Genomic DNA, 22657 nt, shown 5'->3' with positions numbered 1-22657 from the left:
AAACTCAGTCATCAACAGTATGTAGTAATCCGTTATGTAGTTTTTGCTTGAAATCATCGTGCATCCATTTATCCATCCATACTCAAAAACTTTCGCGTTTGTAATAATAGTAACATTATCTTAATTAACAAAATATAATATTATGACAAAATCATTCAGCCATTATTTATCATTTATCAAGTTTATAACCAATTAAAAAAAATTGCCAATAGTTGTGTGTTCAGAAAACGTTAAAAGTTGTTGAATGAAATATTTTTATTTAGAAATTTCTATAAACAAATTTTACCTATGTAATGGAAAATCCATTAAGGTGGCAATAAAATAATATTGCATAGATTTTATATTTCAAATATTGAAATATTGTCTACTAATGACATTCGTATATACTGTCTGTTTCAAACACCAGACAAGAGTCTTTACAGGCGCGTCAGAAAATTTATTGACAATTTGAAATAAAATGTTGTTTTTAATGCATTATTCCTAGTACTAATGAGATGTAAAGACTGCAAAGAAATTATACGAGAAGGTATTACCTTGAATGAAATGGCATGAAGAAGGCAATAAGAAAATGAATGACAGTATTTTATTTCAAAGTATTAAAAAAATCCATAACATCTAAAAACAATTAAATTTTATTTTAAATATATAAATTGATTTACTGTCATTAACAAAATAAAAAAATAAGTTTAACTGTTGCGGTTTTGATTTGCATCAATATCCAGTTATTTGGTAAACGCATTTCATTTTTAAGTAATATTTTTTTATGATTTTCACAGGTGCAATGACATTATGAGAAAATAAGTCTTTTTTACATTATGTAGAACATTCTTATTATATATATGTACACCTTTTATAATATTTCTTAATTAAAAAAGTAAAATTGTGGAAGAGACTTTCAAATAGGTTTAATTTTTAATTATCTAGTTTTAAATCCTGTGATATATTTAAAACAAATTAGATAAATGAAAGAAGTGGCACATTCATTTATTTGTTCATTGAGTCTTAAGCCCTTTTATAATTGACTACATAGTCGGTCTCTGATCCTTTAGCTAACGTCCTCCTTGTAGAAAAGGAGGGTATATAAGCTATTACACACAGATCATTCAATTACTTTGCTGCGGTCCGGTTAATTATAAGTGTCTATTAAATGCAGTCAGAGATATATAAAATTCTAACCCACACAATCTTCACTCTCCATTGTCTAGTAGGTAACGATACTACTCGTATTTGATTCTTTGTATACAGATATTTTAAGTTAAAAACGTAAAGTTGTAAAAGAGGTCAACTAGTTTCTTGCTCATGCTTCTTGTGATGAGACAGATTTTAGAGTGAGTGGTAGATTAAAAAATAAGTATTCAAAAGTGCTTAAATTTATGTTTATTGAAATAAATAATTTTCTAGTCTATTCTATATTTATGGCCACGGTGTACTTCCACTGGTCGCCGGCGCCGATACGAATCAATAATATGTTTTTAGAGAATATGGTTATTTAAAAACAAATTTTTTTTAGTGCCAGTATAAATGTGCCAGTATAATCACTGGCACTAAAAAAAAATTCATTATTTAGGTAGGTCATTATTTAGGTATTAAATAAAGCAAGCACTGCAGCTTTCCTATATATAATAAATTACTCTGTGACTGCAGCCGCAATACCTCTTGTTTAGGCCATTTTTACATAAAAAGGAATAGTAATCATTTTTCAAGTAAAATTAATATTGTTAGGAACACAAAATTTATATATATAATATTTTCCATTGTAGCAGTGACTATAAATAATTTGGTAGAACCCTATATATCTCTATAATTCTTATACTACAGTACAACCACAAAAAGTATTGAAAATATAGGAGTTAGGCGAGCAATTTCTTAACGCAGAAGCCCAAAATACGTGATTATTCATGCAAAAACAAAAGAGTCATCAGGTAAATGGGGCGAAGTGGTAAAACCTGATGAGAAAGAAGATTCAGGGCGCAATATCTGACACCTTCACCATTTCTGTGATGTAGGTATGCAAATGTCCCTGAGGAATGCAAGACCGTTGTTTTATCTGTGATGTTTAGCATCCTTTCAGAAAAGATGAATGTAAAGTAATGTGTTCTCTCCAATTACTTTATAGTAGTAGGCTTAGCAAACAGGTGAATAATTTTACAAAAGGTAAATATAAAAAAATCTGTAAAAAAGTATTTCTGTGAGTATTACACTGCTAATATCTAAACAGTGTTATATATTCTGTTAGTTTGTGTAGGTAGTATAGTAGTATATAATTGCTTAAGGGTACAGTCCTGATAAAAGCCATGTTAAATGAAATAAATAAATTAGGTTACCATCGCAAAATAAAAACCTTGTTACTCAGTCAACAGTACTTTTTTTAAACGGCTTTGATTTTTTTTAAACTGAATGACATTAACGGATTTTTCGTACGTACCTAATGTATGTGTGAGAAATTATTTACGAAAAATCTCTTAAAGTCAGGTACTCACGGATAGAATGAAAAAAGTAATTTTACTCAGAATTGTCTTTCAAAACGTACTTAAAATAGGAACGGCACACCATAAACCACTTTTCTTTCCAGCCTCAACAAAGAGCTAGGTAATGGAGTTACCTGTAATAAAGCTTTTAGCGGTGTATCATATGAGTATAAGAGAAATTGAGCGAGTGGAATTAAAAAGCACTGTTTAGTATATAGGAAAATAAGTACATGCTTACTTATATATATTTAGTGTTATTTTAACTTTAAATGTAATATATAGATTTTAGTAATAATAAATACAATTAAAAAAGTAATTTTAGAGCCTTTTATAAAGATCGTATTACATCATGTAGATTGACTACATTCGTTCGTCTGAAAGTACAATATTTTTTTAATAATATGTAGTAAGTAGATACCCACCTACCTACCACATATTATTAAAAAAATATCGTATTGTACACAGAGACTGAGGGACGTTAGTATTTAATCAATATTAAATTCTGTTACTATTTCCTAAGACAGAATAAAAAATTGTGTAAATATTACTCGATGTCATAACTTCGTTTTCACTGTACGTCTAATATTATATCTATGTAGTGTAAGTATTTTTATCCAGGTAAAGTATGTACCTATATGTATTTTGGATATTAAAAGTATACACATTATAAATCAGGTTTAGCTGAAAGTTGACAGGTCTGAAAGAATCAATACATATAAAAGAATATAAAACGTTTTTATTCGGTTGGGTCAAGCCTGATGTATATCTGAAGGTAAGTTTTTGCCTCTGGCCATGAACAATACCAGAGAATTTGGAGGTAAGTCGTCGGTAAGGAGAAGTTGTTCTTGAAAGTTTCAATATCGTTTTGTTTCGGAAATACCACTACTGGAAGGTGTAAAATGTGGTCGTGCGTAACAAAAAGTTCCAGAAAAACCGCATGGTGGGACTACCGCTTTACTTTAATATCTAACGCGTTGTGCGATGCTGGAACTCAGCAGCTAATGTCAATCCTAACTTGTATGAAATGTCACTATTATTATTATTCAAGAGCATAGAAATCTACTATAGCATAAACAAATATAGCTAGTAGGTATAAAACATTTTCTATTAGTAATGTTCTTTGTTACTATAATAAAGAAAATGTTTTTAATGTTTACGCTATTTAGGTCGTTCTTTGAATAACAATATAAGCCTTTCATTTGCATCCAAGGTTGAAACTCAATTAAAGAAACGTGCCTAATGTTAACGTTGGTGTCAAAAATAATTCTGCTTACTAATACATTTCCTAATAATAGTTGCAGTCTTTCATACACGTTTGCCTTTTATCTTAACTCTTAAAAAAGGGAGGATACAATACACTTCAGAAGAAGTGTATTGTATAAAAAATTCGAAATATGCAGGTAATGCTGTACAAGTTTCCCTAAACCTTGTATTATTGTAATATACTTTAATAATATATATATATATATATATATATATGTTTTTTTTTTCATTGCTTTTATATTTCATATGTCATTCGATACTTTAAGTTTCTAGCTTATTATACAGCAAGGGTTTGAATTCCAAACACTTATCAATATTAAAGATTATCGTTGGATGCTGTAGAATGAGAAAAAACACTATAGAATGCCATACTGTGAAGTGTCAATGTGTGAGTGCAATGCAGTTGCATTGAAATAATGAGCACTCGCCTTCTATAAAAATGCATTTTTACCTTGAAGACTACAGCTATATAATATTATATTATCTGTGGCTATATTAATTACTAGCTGACTATTGGTCGTAGCGTGATTTTGTAATTTGAGGGATACGAGTTGCCTTCCTCGCTAAATAGGCTATGTATCATTAAAACATTTTTTTCAATTTACAGAGACAAGCTGTTCAGTTTTATGATATTAGTACAGTTCAATAAACCTGGTTTAATATTTATAATTAACATTATTTTATTGATTTGATTATTATCTACCACTAATTTAGTCATTACGGTAGTACAGTAATTTAACTATATAGTAATGCGTAAACGCAACAATTGCAAAATATAATATGCAATTGAAATACGGGCAAAAGAATTATATTCAACCTTATTGCGTAAGACACAAGAAATAAATGTTACAGCTCATTGTTTTGTGCGTACTACGTTTTGTTTTGTAGATATTACTCTTTAGACCTTACAGATATTGGATGTCGAACTCGAATATAATTTAGTGTTACTTTAAATTTCAACATGGACTGACCACCACGCTTTTTAATCTAATAATTTACATTAATGGTTCGGTTTTACAGACATTGTAAATATTGTAAAATATACATATATTAATCTGGCAATATGAATGTGTATGTGTGTATTTTATTGTGTATTTATGTGCAATTTTATACCGTAAGTGGTGCAGTATTACCAGATTTATATCGATTGGATATAATACATTACAATGATTTCCATGATAGGTAAGATAACTTTAATTAATTTATTAAAGTCGAAGGTGAAGTATACTTGTTATATTTGTTATGTTAATTTGTACATAGCATAGCATCATTATTTTATTATTAAATTATAAAATTAAAAAAAAATATAGTAAATATTTCTTGTTTATTCACATTTAAACGACATATTTTACAGTCTTTGTTTTTTTATGAATGACTATGAAGTGGTGCACTAGTGAAAAATAAATGATGAAGATGAAGTCTGGTCAGTTAGTACGTCACGGTGAATTCATTAGTAATTAACCATTAGGATTTAGAGGGAAGACCGCGTTTAGGTCGACATGATAGGGTAAATTGTTCCTACATAATCTATGCGTACTAATATAATTAATTAGAAAGTGTGTCTGTTTCTTTGCTATCTTTTAGTGAACAAACGGCTTTACGGATCCTAATGAAATTTGACGTGAGGACAAATTGTATCATGGAGATACTTATACATGAGACATCTTTAAAAACAGTCAGTCAAAAGTCCGTGGTATAGAAATTATTATAATTTGAAATATTCCAAAATAAAAATATCTTTGTGTTAAAATCGAACTTTAACAAAAAAAAAATATAATATATTTAGATTATCCAACAACACTAAGAATTAACTAAGTATATAAAGTTGAAATTAACTAATATTCTATATATACTTAAAACTAGCTACTCACCCCGGCTTCGCACGCGTGTACATGTATTATACATAATATAAACCTTCCTTTTGAATTACTCTATCTATTAAAAAAACCGCTTAAAATTCGTTGGGTTGTTTTAAAGATTTAAGCATACATAGGCAGCGACAGTGACTTTATTTTATACTATACTTAAAAGGATACACTTTCTTGATTTATTTTTTATTGTAACAATGGACGTTGGAGAGAAAGGCCTTGAAAGTAATGGGGACTATTGGTCTATCCATTGCTAATAAAGTTCAATATTGGGTTGACTCTCTTGCATACTGAAAATCATCGTGATTAATTTCTGGTGAATTCATCATTACGGGCTAATTCACATACATCCTCATCTTATCATTTTGCACTGGTCGCAGGTATACCGTTAGCGCAGCCGGGTGCGTTATTCCATCATCATCCATTACAAATAGGCCACGATATATAGGTAGACCACAACTGAAATGGATTACAATAATTTCCTGTTTTATTAATTTCATTAGTTTAGTTTATAAATTAAAACGAAATATATAAAATGTGGACCTAAAATATTCAACTCAAAGAAAATTACAGAAATTTGTTTTTAGTGTAGGTACACATTCCATAAACGTTTTGAAACTAAAATGATACTCGTTAAAAGAATAGTACAATACTATTGTTTATTAATAATATTCGTATGTTTATTTCTTATAATGAATTGGTGGAGAAATTTGGTTTGATTGAAATAACCTTCGTGGTGTAGTTCATTAATAGACAGTTTCTACTACGATTTACATATATACAATATACATATATGTACTTAATCGACTCCAAAAATTTATAGGCTATGTTAAATATTTCAATTAATTCCATTATAGTCAATAGTATAAGTTATGGTAAATAATTTCTATTAGATTTAATTAATGTGTTGGGAGAATGCTAAATCGGTAAATTTGTGAGTCTATTTCCTTCAAAGTTAATGAAACAAAGCATATTGCAATTACGAAATAACAAAACAGCTAACAGGATACTGTATAAGATTCCTCGTACAAGTAGCTCCGAGAAGTTTGACCTTCGTTATAGGACAGTTTCATCCTGGTAGGTACAATTTTGTACAAGGCAGTACATTCGGATATCGGTCAAAATACGGTGATGTACGAAGTTAAAAAGCTAAAGCATGCAAATACAGGGCCTAGGCTCCGAATATGAATTTGTCCCATTCGGTGTCGAAACCCTTGGTCCGTGGGGTCCTAGCGCATAAGACATTTCAAGGAAATGACAAAAAGGTTAGTCGACATCACAGAAGACCGAAGAGCTGGCAGATACCTTGGACAAAGAATTACTCTAGCAATTCAAAGGGGGAACACTGTCAGTATCTTCGGAACCTTGCCCAAAGCGACTCCTTTTAATAATATAATTTTAAGGTTTTTAATTTTAGGTTCTTAGTTGTACAATTAAGTTATGTAAATAATAATCATAAATAATTATTAAAGGCTAATAATATATGAGAATATATCAGATTTTTTATTATTTCATACGAGGCTACATATTTAAAGTTCTAGGGCTACTTAAGGCGCATAGACCGCGTGTTGTCCATTAGTAATAATATTATGTATGTGACTCTTAATAATATTCTAAACGCGAAAGTTTGTATGGGTGTTTGTTACTCCGTCACGCAAAAACTTTATTTTTTTATTTTTATGAACACAATTCCATAATATAATGAGGAAACTTGTTAACGACTTTCATTTAATGTAATATTGATTATTCAATTACTTGATATAGGTAACAGTATTGAAATTCTTGTGTAATTGAATATTACAATGAAATGAAATTACGCAAAAAACATATGATGTTATTTTTATAGTAAATGTTCATAAGTTTTTTACAAAGCTATGTTTTTATGTACTCGTATATAATATTAAGTTATCTACTTACCTGATACATTAGAATACATAAATTTAGTGAAGACATCCTCGAAAGAATTTCCTCATTAGCGAAGACACTGAATCTAGTTCTTTTGTTTGTATTTGAAGTGGACTCGATATTTATATATAGATATGTATATTAAACTGATAGCAGCGATCCGAATTATTTTGGGTACAGATATACCTATATCCTGTTCCGTTTTCTATTACAGTCGCTATCTGAATTTAAATTCAGGTTGAAAGCATTTTTGGCAAGTATCAAGACTGAATACGTTTTTAAATCTAGATACGAGAACAAAATAATATTTATTTGAATCTTTGAATGTACAACCTCAACCATACATTGATTCCTTTCAAAGGTCTGCTGCACAGAGGTTGAATGCAATAATTCCACTATTGTGTATTAAATCCCTTACATTCCTCTTGTGCTACTGTTTTACAAACATGTTTAAAAACTTTCTTAAATTATTAGATATATATTTTAGAGCGTACTCGGATTACTTAATAATTATATTGTATAAAGACCCCAAATATTGTTAAGACATCGCTATCTGAAATTTCATTATTACTTTGCTGGAAATATACGAACCGGTTTCCATCTAGTGTGATTATGCAGTATAGTAAGCAGGTGTAATGCAATCAGTAAATAGCCGGGTTACAGATATCAATAGCGGTATACAGTCATTTCAGTAATCATATTTTTTTAATTGGAAAGGTGCAGATCTTTCACCATTTGAGACATCCCTATAGTTCGGTGAATGGAGTTTTTCGAAAATAATATAAGCATGTTTAAAATAATGTTAAACAGTGTTAGTTATACATTGCATATGGAGTTAAAAATTAGGTAGAATACTTATGCCATTGACCCATTCTCACGAAGAAACTATTTGAAAATCGAAACATAAATGTTGAACTTTTCATATAATATTAATCACATGACGTCGCAGTTTGTCTTAATTCCTGAGGGAATTTGTTCCATGGACTGGATTTAGGATTAGTATATACTTTTCACAATGAACTTTGTCAATAAATTTTAATTGTTATTAGTGCAACGAAATAAATGTCTTTATAATTATTTGTAAATAATTGAGTTTCGTCTCAAACATTTAAAACTAGGCAACTACTATTTACCTCTTTTAAAAGTAGTATTTGTAATTTTCTGTATATTAGGTATTCTTAATTAATGATTAATTAGGAAATTAATTATAGGTACGTACCCGAATGACCACTTAAATATAATTAAGGAACAAGTTATGTTAATACACCAACATTCTTAATGTAATTGAAATAACTGGTTTATTACAAAAACTTATTTTACTAGTAATAATACCTAATAGACGAGTACTCATGGTATAAACTTATTTAATTCATTGGTATTAATTCGTAGTCTTTCTATACATCGTATACATTTTTGCACTTGTCATTAAGAGTATAATAACTTTACTCACAATAAAAGCAATTATGCATTTTTTTTGTGATACATACACAATACTAGAGCCAAAATCGTTTATATGTAATGGTTTATACATATAGGATATGTTAATTAATAGTTTATTATATATCTAGTTCGGTAATAGTAGTTCCGTTCCAACTACTTCGCTTTAGAAAAAGTGGTAAGCAGCGGGACTAGTTCTTTAATTTTTAAATTTTAACCCACGAAACATGGAACATGACTATTGGGAAAACATTAATATGTTTATGTTGTTGATATGGTATTCTATAGTTGACGGTAACCTGGTGTCACCAGTAGCTTGTTTGTCATTTCTAATAGAACAAAATATTTTGTGAGACATAACAATCATTGTAAACTGTAGATTTAGGCCTAAGCTTTCAATGATTCCTGGCTTACAAATGTAAAATTGTAAAACAATTATCGAAATTACAAAATAGTGATAAGGATTAGTAACCGCCATTATTGTGGTGAACGTAATGTTTGATATGCTCACATTTTTGTCAGGATTTTATTCTACTACCGACTCTCAAAACTGGCTTAATAGAATGAATAATGTCTGTACAGCGATGATGAATATTTAATTCATAAGATTAAGGAGAGTTATGCAACAATTTGTATAAACTAGTAATACAGATATAATGATCTTTTAGATTGTTTATACACCTTTTATTATTATAATAATGACATTTTTTTGCTCCGTACATAACAAATTTAAGCCGCGTACATAAAGTTTTTGCGCTACAGATCACGCTTCACTGACATAATATCACGTTTATTTTATTAAGTAGAATGGCAAATAATCTGATAGACTATATATAAGACGATTAACACTTACCATCGTTAAGTGGTATTCGTTTTATATATATATCAACAACATCATAATGTGACCTGTGTAATACCACCTCAGCATTCCCATGCCTTTGCTATTCGGCATAGTTTCGCTGCATTAGTTATTTGGCGACTGAAATAGATAAGACGGATACGGTAAGACTTTGTACAAAGTCTACCTCGGTAAAAATAAAATAATACCTACTATTGTTTTTAGGTTCGAAGAGACTTCAATACCGTATCCAGTATGTAAATCAAATGATACAAACTGCGTCGGTGGTTTTCCTCGATTGTACCAAGAAATACAGACGTTACTGAAAGAAAAACCTGGAGCTTTACTGTTGAATGCAGGGGATACATTTCAAGGGACATACTGGTATACACTATTCAAATGGAACGTGACTCAAAAGTTTATAAATTTGCTACCAAATGATGCACACGTAAGTTGTAATTTAATTTGACATGTTATACTTTAATTGGTTAGTGTTCAATAGTCTATTAATAATATGCGGTAATACAGTCTTATATTCGTACACACTCTTGATGAGGTGAATTTAACACCTCCAGAAACTAGTAGATGACGATTGACTTCATTTATGAAGAAAATGAAACAACATATCTGTCCGGATATAAAGAAAATAAAATTATATTGTTCATTATTCGTGACGTAACTAATAATATTTTTCCAATTACTTAATTTTATTTTCTATTTAGGCAATAGGTAACCATGAGTTTGACGACGGAGTAGCGGGTCTAGCACCTTACCTTAAGGCACTTCAAGCCCCGGTACTGGCTGCTAATATCGACACTACTAATGAACCATTACTTAATGACTTGTATCAGTCACATGTGGTGTTAGAACGGAAGGGAAGGAAAATAGGAATTATTGGATTAATAACAACAGAAACTGCGGTAAGTTTATTCATATTTTTCTATGTTTATGTAAAGTAATAAAAATAAAACACGAGTAATAATAATAATAGATAGAAGATATAAATTTATGAAAATTAATTAAAGATGAGTAAGGAGTATGAGTAAAGACATTAACTATACTAGAAGTTACCTAATAAAATCAAACTAGATAATGAAGTTAAAATTTAGCTGTATACGGTTTTTTTTAAACAAATTATGACAAACAACATATGTACATATGTTGTATGCATTATATAATGCAGAAAATAATATTAAACTTTCTTAAATATTTAAGCATTCTTAGTAATTTATATTCATTAATTAAAAACTCAAGTGCACACATAAATGTGCACACTGCGGTTCTAAAACATCTAGAGGCATTTTCTTCCACTATAGTATAAACAGAGATTCATGTGGGCTTTCATTATCAAAATTAAGTAGGTATGTAAAAAGAAATCTTCGAATATGGTAAACCACCAGACTTATTTACATTTGTGTGAAATTACATAGATATTGGGGGCATTGTGAATGTTTTGAATATGTATCACGAATATACTCACATCAATCAATCTCACGTTTATGTTACTTTTTTAAGTATTTCTAAATTTACTTTTAGACGTCATCGAATTCCCAGAAAGTGATATTTTTGGACCCAATAGAAACTGTTAAAAAAGAATCACAAGCGTTGACAGAGAAAGGAATTGATATTATTATTGTTCTATCGCATTGTGGCCTAGAGGTTGATAAGTAAGTAGAAACAATTACTTTTAATAGAGGTTTACTTTTATAGTTCTTTACTTAATAATGTACAAGTAATGAGTTTGCTTATTACTGCATACATTATAGACCTGATTAGTTTCCATTGTTACAATCAAATAAGTCTTCTATAGAAACTACATTTCGGATGAGCGATAGAATAAAATCATTACAACTATTCAATTAGTGCTTAAAATTATATTTTATTTGAAAAAAGATGAAAGGATGAAAAAGATTTTTATTCTATTCTAATATGATGGTTTACAATATTTAGTAACCATAATGATGTTGATATGTTAGACAATCTATACTTCCAAGCTAATATTATAAAATTGTAAGAGTATCCCTGCTTGCCAATTTCCTAACGGGATGGATGAAATGAAACTTGAAGTAAAGATAGATTGTGTAATAAAAACGGAATACAAACATCTTTTGTTTGAATAAAAACAAGAAAGTCGTGGATAACAGTTAGTATATATTAATTCACAATGAATCCTAATAATTTAAGCGATAGTTTGTGAGTATTGATGGAAGTTTGTTACTCTTAGAATCTCTCTCTCTCACTCTCTCTAGAATCTCATCAGAATAACATATAGGCTATAAATTTCACGCGGGTAAAAACGCGGGCACAGCTAGTTAAAAATAGAAATAAAATGGAGGTAGGTCACTATAATACTAGCAAATATAATAAATCTTTAATTGAATTGATCTTTTTATTTTTTTCTATGACTTCTTTAAATAGCCCGATTTCAATGAAATACAAGTCTACATTGAGCCATAGATGGTATATGTGTATACTTTATTACTTATTACTTTATTGTAGTTAAATATATATGTACTGCCATAAGGCTATAATATTTTTATTCTTTGACTTAGAGTATCTAATATTATTATACCACAATAAATATGTAATAACAATTCTTAAACTAAAAAATTATATTATACGAGATATAATTAGATTATAGCACAATATATTACAAAGTTATAAGAATGATAAAACCTTCTTAATTTGTTTAAGATTTCAACCGTGATTTTAAAAATATGTGTCCTCTATCTTGATCTTATCATATATTTTCATTATATGCACTCAGTTTAAAATTCTCTCCAATTTTATCTTCTTTAACCAACATCTAATGGGTTCTGTGCTTATAGTTTATGGGATGACAACTTTATTATAAAATGTGGATACTTTCTTACTGTCTTTGCATTTAAATTGTCTATAATAAGGGATGAGACCTTACTATATATAACTTTGATAGATTGGGTTACAGCAAGAAATTTCGCAGATTTATGTAAACATAACATTCAATAAACTACATTTTAAACCAAGTTGAGTATTAATTTAGAATGTGCCTATTAATTAATATTCTAAAGTTACTAAATCTTATTAAAACATAATATCATTATATGTTCTAAGCTTCAGATAAAGTCAACGTAAAGAAAAAGTAAAACTAATTAATCCTGTAGGCACTTTATAATTAATTGCTTCGTCAAAAAACAAAATACCATTGCCTACTAATTTTATTTGTAGAATTAATAAAAATCTAAAATAGAATTCTTTACCGAGAAATCATCGACTTATAAGATACAGATGTCTATAAACTTTTAATTTAATTAGTATATTTGATTTCTACTAGAGATTTATTCCTGATAATTAAATTCAATTATTATTTTTCTTTCTTTTATTTAAATCGAATCCCAAATAATAATTACAAGAATATTTATCAAAACTTTTACATATCTATTTACTAAAGTCGCGTCATAAATGTATTTTATTAATTGTTATCTTTTAATTATCATGTATACATTGCGTCTTAAAATGTAATTATATTACAGTTGATTTTATTATGCGATCAATAAAAGTGAACTATCAAAATTGGATTCCTGAGCAAAAAAAAATGCGTTGTCATAGATCTAGATAGAATTCATTGTGAGGTTTTATCACTTCAACGCTCTACTGTATACAAAATGAATAATACTGAATGAATGAATACTGGATACTGTATACAATATTATGCTTGAGATACTAAAAAAATGTGTAATTATTTTAGGAAAATAGCAAGCGAAGTTGGCGAAAATATAGACATAATAATAGGAGGACACTCGCATAGTTTGCTTTGGAATGGTGAACCCCCAAGCAAGGAAGAAACTTCAGGCCCTTATCCTATTATCATAATACCCAAGTCAAGTCCGGGACATAAGGTATGAATAGAAATCTGTTCTAATATAGAGGTGCAAGATTTTAAATGCTTTCAATTTATATTTAAGTTCTTGCTCTTGTTGTTTTTATACATCTATTAAAATACAATATTATCCAAACAGTTAACTTGTAAATTTTAATAAATTTCAACATAATATTAGTATTTTAAATGTAATTATTCTTAATTAAAATTCCTTTAAATTACGGAGAAAGGCAACGTGTAATTAAAGTGATACGTAATTAGACGATAATAAATCTATTTCATGTTCAACAAAGGATAGTATAATGTATATATACTGTAGGTACATAATGCAGCTATATTGTAGGTATATAAATATATAAATTATTTGTTATTTCTTGTTCATATTAATATAGTTATAGATATTAGATACATAAAGAGATATGTTTTGTGTAATATTTATGAATTCGGTACTTACAAAATGGTATATGTATGTAATATTTTCAGAATTTTTATTATAATTACCTATATTTGTAATTTATACTTCCAGGTATTAAGTAATTGTACCTTATCGATCTGTTTTCTGCCTAACCATTCGCATTTATATGTATCACCTTCCTTAAAATATTTTCTTCATTCCAACACAGTGATGACGTCATTTCATTATAATTCATAAAAATCCTGGCATGAAACATTGTAGCAATAGAGTCACTCCTCATTGCTATAAAATAATCGATAGATTCAGTAAAACTTCTTTGTATTTACAAAGTTAAAATTTAAATGGACTATAAATTTGATATTTATATGTTTTATATGGACACATATAATACGAATATTAGTAAATTATTAGCAATTTATTTTATGAGTACGCGTTGTTGTAAAATATTCACTATAGATTTAGATTGTATTGAGACGGTTAACCGATATTACAAATTAAGATTAGTCTTGAGATTTTCTTGTCTGCTGCTTGCTGTTTGCTCACGGTTACAATTCAATTCACAAAGCGGCATCTAAACGCAAGCGAAGAAAAGTTTATGTTATGAGGACTATACATCTGATAGATATATGTACATTATATGTATATTGCTATTGTCGTCTAGTCTTACATATACATACACATTACTACTTAAATAAAGTTTTTTAATACGTACCTAATATATACAAAAAATACCTATATTTATACAAACAATCTTATGAATACATATGCTTGTATCGTGGGAAGAATCGATCCTGTAACCATTAAAAGGAAGACGGTGTGCTAAATGTTTAGACCACCGAGGGCATTAGTAATAATAGTCTATTTATTCACAATTATTAGTTTCTCATATATTCTTTGAAAAAATGTAAATATCTAATAAATATAAACATATATTTAATAACTGCAGAGAATGTTGTTTTTCCAAACCATCGAAATATGTAAATGAACCAACCATTGCTACTCAGTAAATTAATTTAGATTTTTCAATCCATTGGTTACTTCAAACACGTTCTAACATGTAATTGATAATTATAAAAGTAGCGAAATAAATATGAAACTATTTCAATCATTATAATTTATCTGTGTATATGGTTAAAGTATGTGTATAAGTTATAATGAAATATTTAAAGCAAAACGTGATGTTTGGTCAATATTTGAGCGTACAAGTTTTATTATTATTTCCTATCAGTAATTTATTAGTTAATATTAACATTATTAATTAGATTAAAAAATGTGTTTAATTTATATACATACATACACTCAATAATTACAAAAACTAACATATATTTTCATCCCTTATATTAATGCCTTCCAGATACTTATTTGAAATTAAAAATACCCTACATCCGTCCTAGTGATCTATCTTTGTATCAAATTTCATTAAGATTTATTCAGACCTTTAGTCGGTAATAACTAATAAACAGACAGACGGACACACTTTTGCTTTTTTATAAATAATATTAGTATGAATCACACGAGACTCTTTATATTATATATATATATATCCAGAATAAGTATAATAACTGTTTTCATTTAATTTAGATATTTTTTTAATTAATAGCCCTACATAATAAATACACTTTTTTTATAAATACTGATATAACAGAGATAACTACGGTAACCGTTTAATCAGATGGGCTGTATGCTTGTTCTGCCACCAACATGGTATAATAAAACCACCCCGATCCATACTATACAGATATATTATACATGGTCATTAAACCCGTGATGATTGAAATGTGTATATACAAAATCACTACATCACAGACACAGAGATCGTCATCCTTTGATAATGTATTTAAAAAATGTTTTAGGTTTTGATAGCCACAGCGTCAGCATTCACCAAATATGTGGGGAATATCACGACATACTTCGATGTGTCCGGTGATTTGCAGACGTATGACGGAACTCCGGTATTCCTGAACCGATCGATCCCGGAAGGTAAGTTTAAATACTACAATGTATCTATACTAATATTATAATGAGGTAATGTTTGTGAGTTTGGATCTTCGGAGTAATCTCCGGTACAACTTATGCGATTTTGAATATCATTTTAGTGTCGGTTAGCCCATTTCTTGCGGAAGGCTAAGACTAGTAGTATTAGTGGTGCAAGGTGTGAAAAATGTTACAAATACAAGGAAAATGTAACACAGACGAGGTTGCGCTTGTTAGTCATCTTGTAATCTATATTTAAATAAAACTCTATTTTCAAGTATAATTTAATATACCACTCCAGAAAGAATAAAACTAGGTTACATTATTTGACATTTGTAATTGTCAGGACAAGGTTTGTCTATAGAAAAATGTCTAAAAGTTGTACATAAAAGTGAAACTGTGGGTAAAGAAATTATATATATAAATATGCATTATTTATATATACATTAACTAGCTGACCCGGCAAACGTTGTTTTGCCATATAATTAGCTTTCAAGTAATTTCTAGCTAAAAAAAAAAAAATTAGGGGTGGATTACCCCTAACATTTAGGGGGATGAAAAATAGATGTTGGCCGATTCTCAGACCTACTCAATACGCTCACAAAATTTCATGAGAATCGGTCAAGCCGTTTCGGAGGAGTACGTGTCGTTTGGGAACGAAAACTGTGACACGAGAATTTTATATATAAGATAATCTAATTCATTTAGTTGATATTTTATTTCATTACATACAGCCTCTATGTGGTGTGTTTTGTTTTTCAGATCCTACTATTAAAGAACTTATGAAACCATATAAAGAAAAACTTGACTCAATAGTCCACGAAGTGGTAGGATTCGTTGATGATGATTTGTTAGCAAAAACTTGCGGTGAACAAGAATGCGCTTTGGGAGACCTGATCGCTGATGCCTTTAAGGATGCGGTACGATTATGATATACATATAATACAATTAGAATATGCCGATATCTGTACATTGTACATGAATTGTATAATATATATATAAATAAATTATTGGGCTACTGTACCCTAAACATTTTATAAAATTATTGCCTGTCTATAAGTTTATACAAGAATCATGCAAGACCTATTTGCATATTAAGTTATTAGTATATATAAGAATTGAATATTAAGTTTTGTTCAATGTATTGGTAGAGCTCTAATTTAAGGTTAGAGATCAATTTTACCGGCCGATAATATATTATATTTTGCAATAAAGGCGAGTTGCAAGTAAACAAGAAAACCAATAATTACGATTCCAGAAACATTGCAAATTGTAGTATATATCTTCGCGGTGCTAAGAATAATACTTAATATATATAATATACGCATTACTCGAAATACAAAATTTTAAACCAACTAATTAAAAAACTAAATATTTTTAAAGAAACTTTAATGGCTATTTGAATTTTTATCACGTAGGTATACATATAAATAATTAACATTATTTTACTATGATGATATGAGACCAACACGGGAATATAAATGTGCAAAATTATCTAGTGTTAAGACATAAAAAATATCTTCTTTTTGTGAAGTTGGTCCATTAATAATAATAATAGTTGGTGCTTCTGGAAGAAACGCCCATCAGGATATTTCATATTGTGACTATTTTAACCAATGCATTATTATTTATTGCAGACTAAACAATTAAACGTGTCGAGTCTTCCTCATGTCGTTTTTCTTCTAAGGAACATGATTCGTGGCTCAATAGGAAGTGGCAGTAAGTTTGGAAAATAAATCGTCTTTGGAAGAAGACTTTATGATGTGTATCAGATACAATTTCCTAGAGAATATATTAGATATAAGTGATTACTAACTATTACAATCTACATATATGTATATAAGAGAGTGATGAATCGACGCTACCATTGCAGATTTTCATTAATGCCGTTACCATAGAGACAATTTATACTTATATGATTATTTCATAGGTACTCTAAGTTATTTATAATATGGACTATTAGTAGCCTAAAATAAATAAATCAAATTAAAATTCAAAAATAATTTATTCATTAAGGACCATTTAGCCACTTATGAACGTCAAGATTTTAGTACTACTATTTTTTCCTATCGTGTATATATATATACGATACCATCACTTTTCGTGTCTTTTATTGAGAGGAATTGGGCCGTTTAGTCGTGAAGAATGAAGAACTAACAAGTAGACAGACATGCAGACACACTTTCGGATTCAGTATTTATATTATGGATACATAAATAACTATAGGTAGCAACATTATGATTTTCTGAGTATCTTATTAGGTGGTGATACTAATAATGATTTACCTATAAAGTAGAGTTAATATTAATTGACATGTAAAATAAGTTTAAGCACTGACTGTGCCAGTTTCCTTCTCGTATCTACGAACCTTTTTGGGATCATTACTATGTGATATTTCGTATGTAATGCATATATACTCGTAACTAATTTAACTTTTAATAACTTTCAGATATTACTAGGGGCGCAATTATAAATACTTTACCGTTCACCAATGAAGTTGTGACGTTTAGACTACTGGGAAAGTATCTGGTACAAGCTTTGGAACGCTGTCTTAAGAACTATTGGGTATTCAAACCTTTTAATGGACCGTGGATGCCGCAAGTTGCTGGTAAGTGTTTTAAGTTACCTATATTTATCAAACAATTCTCGGTCGACGGTCTCTCTAATTTTTAGCACACCGCCTTACTTCAGGTGGTCGCGGGTTCTATTCACCGCACCGCATACACATTTGTATTCATAAGTATTATTGTTTGTATCGGTCTGGGTGTTTTTTATGTATAATATGTATGTATTTAAAAAAAAAATGTATGTTTCTGTATCAGTTATCTAGTACCCATAACACAAGCTTTAGCTAAGCTTAACTTGGGTCTAGATGGCGCTTGATGAATTAATAAAACTGATGGCCCACCTGATGGTAAGCGGTCGCCTATATATATGAACAGTACTATAGATATCGTAATTTCACTGCCTAATCTGCACCCTTCAACCAACCTTACAAAACAAGCTGCTTGGAGGCTGAAATAGGTGAGACTGAAGTACCCACGCATACGACTTTTTACGGCCTACCTTTGTTTACAATAAACGGGTCAAGTTGTATAAGGAAAGAACTACCTGCTTAGGTGTTTTCGAGATATGAATAGATATATGCATGGGGTTTTTCAAGAAGGATATATTAAGATTTCTTAAGGGTCGGCAACGCGCACTTGATACCCTGGTATTTCATGCGTCCATAAGCTAGGGTAACCGTTTACCATCAGAGGGCCTTATGCTATTGCCACTAAAGCAGTAGAATAAAAAAATATGCGCATGATTGATTCCAATAACACATATTTATTATAACAGTTTTTTATTATATTTACTGAACTATAAAATATCATGGAAATCCAATGTCAAATAGATAATAAAATGGATGACATTGTCGGATTGACTTGTATTTCTTTCGCTTATTTTTTTGCTTCATTGCTGTTCTTATTTTTTAGATAGGAATATGTACTTGCGTCGTATATCTGTATTTTTAATGGATGAATATGGCATAGACGTATTGATACGTAGACAGCGGAGAGCATCAGATAATGGAAAGAGTATAAAGTTAAGGCAGTTAGCCCATGCGGGGAATTCTTCAGAAATTATTCACTATGGTTTCTAAGGTAGAGAGTCTAGGAGACTAATAATAGGAATAGAGGCACTAATCCCCATTAATAGTAATCACCTCCCTTCCACCACCCCTGTATTAGTCTAATGTATATTTTACACAACACTAGTTTTAGTGACGAACAAAAGAGCATGAACAATTTTTTATTTATTGGCTACGTTTATACTGAATTGAAACCTGTTTGCTGAAGCAGAATAATAAACTGAAAAGTAAAATATATAAATTAATGCTGTATATGTGTATGTGTGTAGCGCACTAAACAATGTGTGATGTTTGGTGCACATCTTCAAACGTAGATATAGTAGTAGATTTTCTACATGAAACTTGCTAAAATTATATACTAGACAAACTTTAGCATAAGTTTGTCTGGTAACTAATATTAATGTAATGTTACTTAATGAACACCCCTATAAATAGGCCTAGACTTATAGGTTCCTAATTAGGGTAGAGCGCGTACGATATTGTCAATTACTATGAAGTATATACATCGCTACTGTTTGATGGAGAGGCACTCGAGAGCACCGTGTAATTTGATTTCGTTAGGAAAGGTTATTTAAATTAGCATTGAACATTAGTTGAAAGGGATGCTTCAAGAGTTTGTTGTTTAATAACTTTTGTTAACCCATTTGTATCTAGAGGATGTTCTAGACTTCATAATTAAAAAAAAATATATCTTGTATATTAATATGTATAATTAATATAATATAATAATCAAATATAAAATAAAATAGATAATAGTATAAATGCTGTCATGAAATATGTGGACCTGTTGTATGTAGGTGATAGTTCTCATTTACTATCAGGTGAGCCGTCGTCGGCTTGTTTACCATACCAGTTATTTAAAATATCTCCTACATTTGACTTACTTGCTCTAGTTTATGTGTAGTAAATAATCATAATAATATATATTTCTTGTTCTTGTTGTATAGGTATGCAAATAACATTCAATACCACAGAAGGTCGAGTACTCTCGGCGTTTGTGAAACAAGGTGAAGATTTTGAATCTATAGATGCCGAAAAGGAATATCAAGTGACAACCGTGAATTTCCTTTTGAATGGAGGAAACGGTTTTGTGGTATGAGATGTTTTATTATAAAGAGTTTTCCTTATAACTAAATCAATTAGGTAATACAACTTTATAAGATCTTTTTATGTATGTCATACATATAATATATAAAATGTAATTTGCAATAAATCTTTTAGATTGCTACTGCGGTAATAATGCGTTTAAACAGCTTTGACTGTTTATTACCGATTCTTTTTAATAATATTGACGTTGAATTATTAAACTACATTTTAAATTAGATTATTCTAATATACATTATTTATATTGTAACGGTATTTTAACACGAATAATTTTATGGTAAATCTCTCCACATTTCGACCTTATTACAGTATAAGTAATAGAAAATTCTAACCTAGATTCAATTGTTTAGACTGTAGTAATGATATTCAGAATGGCATAAAAAAATTCAAGAATTGAAATATAATTGTTTATTTTATGTATTGATATTAGTAATACGTACAGTTATTACCGCAGACATTAGTAGTAGTAGTTTACTTTTGTATAGTTTTCTGTCTTGAATAAATATAAAATGGAGGAGGATATTAATATCTTTCTGTTTTAATATACGTTTAGAAATGTCTTAGTTTTATAATTACATTTTCACAGTAAACACTGTGAAAATGTTTAAATAAACGCTCAAGACATATATATATATATATATATAGACTAAATATATTACATATTTTTTCAGATGCTGAAAGACTATGGACAGAATAAATTGCACGTCGGTCAAGATGCACATCTGGTGGAGAATTATATAAAGAAAATATCACCCATTACACTAACTGTCGATAATAGAATAACTGTGATTAACTGATCTGAGAATTAACTGTGATTTTTGTATTTTTTATAATCTCAAATATATTGACTTTGACGCTCTGAAGATTTATTTTCACTAGTTTAACTAATTACTAATAGTAATGCGAAAGTAAGATTGTTTGTTTGCTACTGTGTCATGCATTAACGGTTTAACTCATTTTTATGAATATATTCATAAACATACGTTATGCGTATGTTTACTAATTCATAAAAAGAACTAAATTCTACGCTTTAAAATGTTGTAGAATTAGTTTTAGTCATAATAAGTCATCTGTTTGTCTAATGTATAATCTGAAAAGAAAGTGACAGTGTAACTTATGAATATATTAGGTACGTCACTCACATTTAAACTATTTTTATGGTATGACGTAACTTACGGATGGTCCCCTAATATTTATTAACAAAGTATAAAGTACACAAATTAGAAAAAAAATGTAACAGGACAAAAATCACTTTACTAACTCATTTATTTCTAAGATGTAAATGATATGCACAATTCACTTTAATTCATGGATGGGTGGGTAGTCCATCAAAGACAAAACACGAGTATATTGCACCCTTTTCGCTATAATGTTACATATAAAAGAAACTGTCTATAGTAAATACAAAGAACGAGACAAAATTTAATGTATAAGCGAGCTATGAAATAAAATATATTCTCATTTTGTCCTTTACGAGAGATGAAAATTCAAAGAAAATGTCAACATAAAAACAATTTACTTAACTGAAATGCGAGTGTTTAGATACGTACTACTTAGCCAATATTTGTTTGCATTTGACTCGCGAATATTTTACTAGAGACTATATTCTGTACAAAATTGACATTTAATACTCTAATATTAAAGTTTAAATTGTTGTGAACGAATAAAATTCTTTGGCGACACATTAAAATGGACCCGCTCTCAGACGTCCGTTTGTGTCACCATTTTTAGAATTATTCCAACCGATGTTACAGTAGAATTAAAACTTGTTTATTAGTGGGTATGTTTTGTGTACATAGATGAAAATTATAGAAAATTGAATGTGCCTTTTGTTACTCAGGAAAATACTGGAGGACGGATATTTAGATCAAGATATACTTAAATATCTTAGG

At 29.3% G+C, this 22657-nt stretch overlaps 1 protein-coding gene across 1 annotated transcript; it reads left to right on the top strand.

Moving 5' to 3' along the window:
* The first annotated feature begins 4690 nt into the window (after positions 1-4690).
* Positions 4691-21620, top strand: LOC131845978 (apyrase-like). Its single transcript, XM_059195164.1, has 11 exons — positions 4691-4913; positions 10005-10227; positions 10502-10699; positions 11316-11446; positions 13507-13657; positions 15907-16033; positions 16790-16947; positions 17665-17746; positions 18477-18635; positions 20609-20754; positions 21437-21620. Exons 1-11 carry the CDS (start codon positions 4795-4797, stop codon positions 21560-21562), a joined length of 1620 nt encoding a protein of 539 aa, XP_059051147.1. The 5' UTR covers positions 4691-4794; the 3' UTR covers positions 21563-21620.
* The last annotated feature ends 1037 nt before the right edge of the window (positions 21621-22657 follow it).

The sequence above is a fragment of the Achroia grisella genome, unplaced genomic scaffold (genome assembly GCF_030625045.1).
Source record: "Achroia grisella isolate CSIRO2021 unplaced genomic scaffold, CSIRO_AGI_Agris_v1 utg109, whole genome shotgun sequence".
NCBI lineage: Eukaryota > Metazoa > Arthropoda > Insecta > Lepidoptera > Pyralidae > Achroia > Achroia grisella.
The sequence above is the reverse complement of the archived record's forward strand: the minus strand, read 5'-3'. Positions and strand labels throughout refer to the sequence as shown.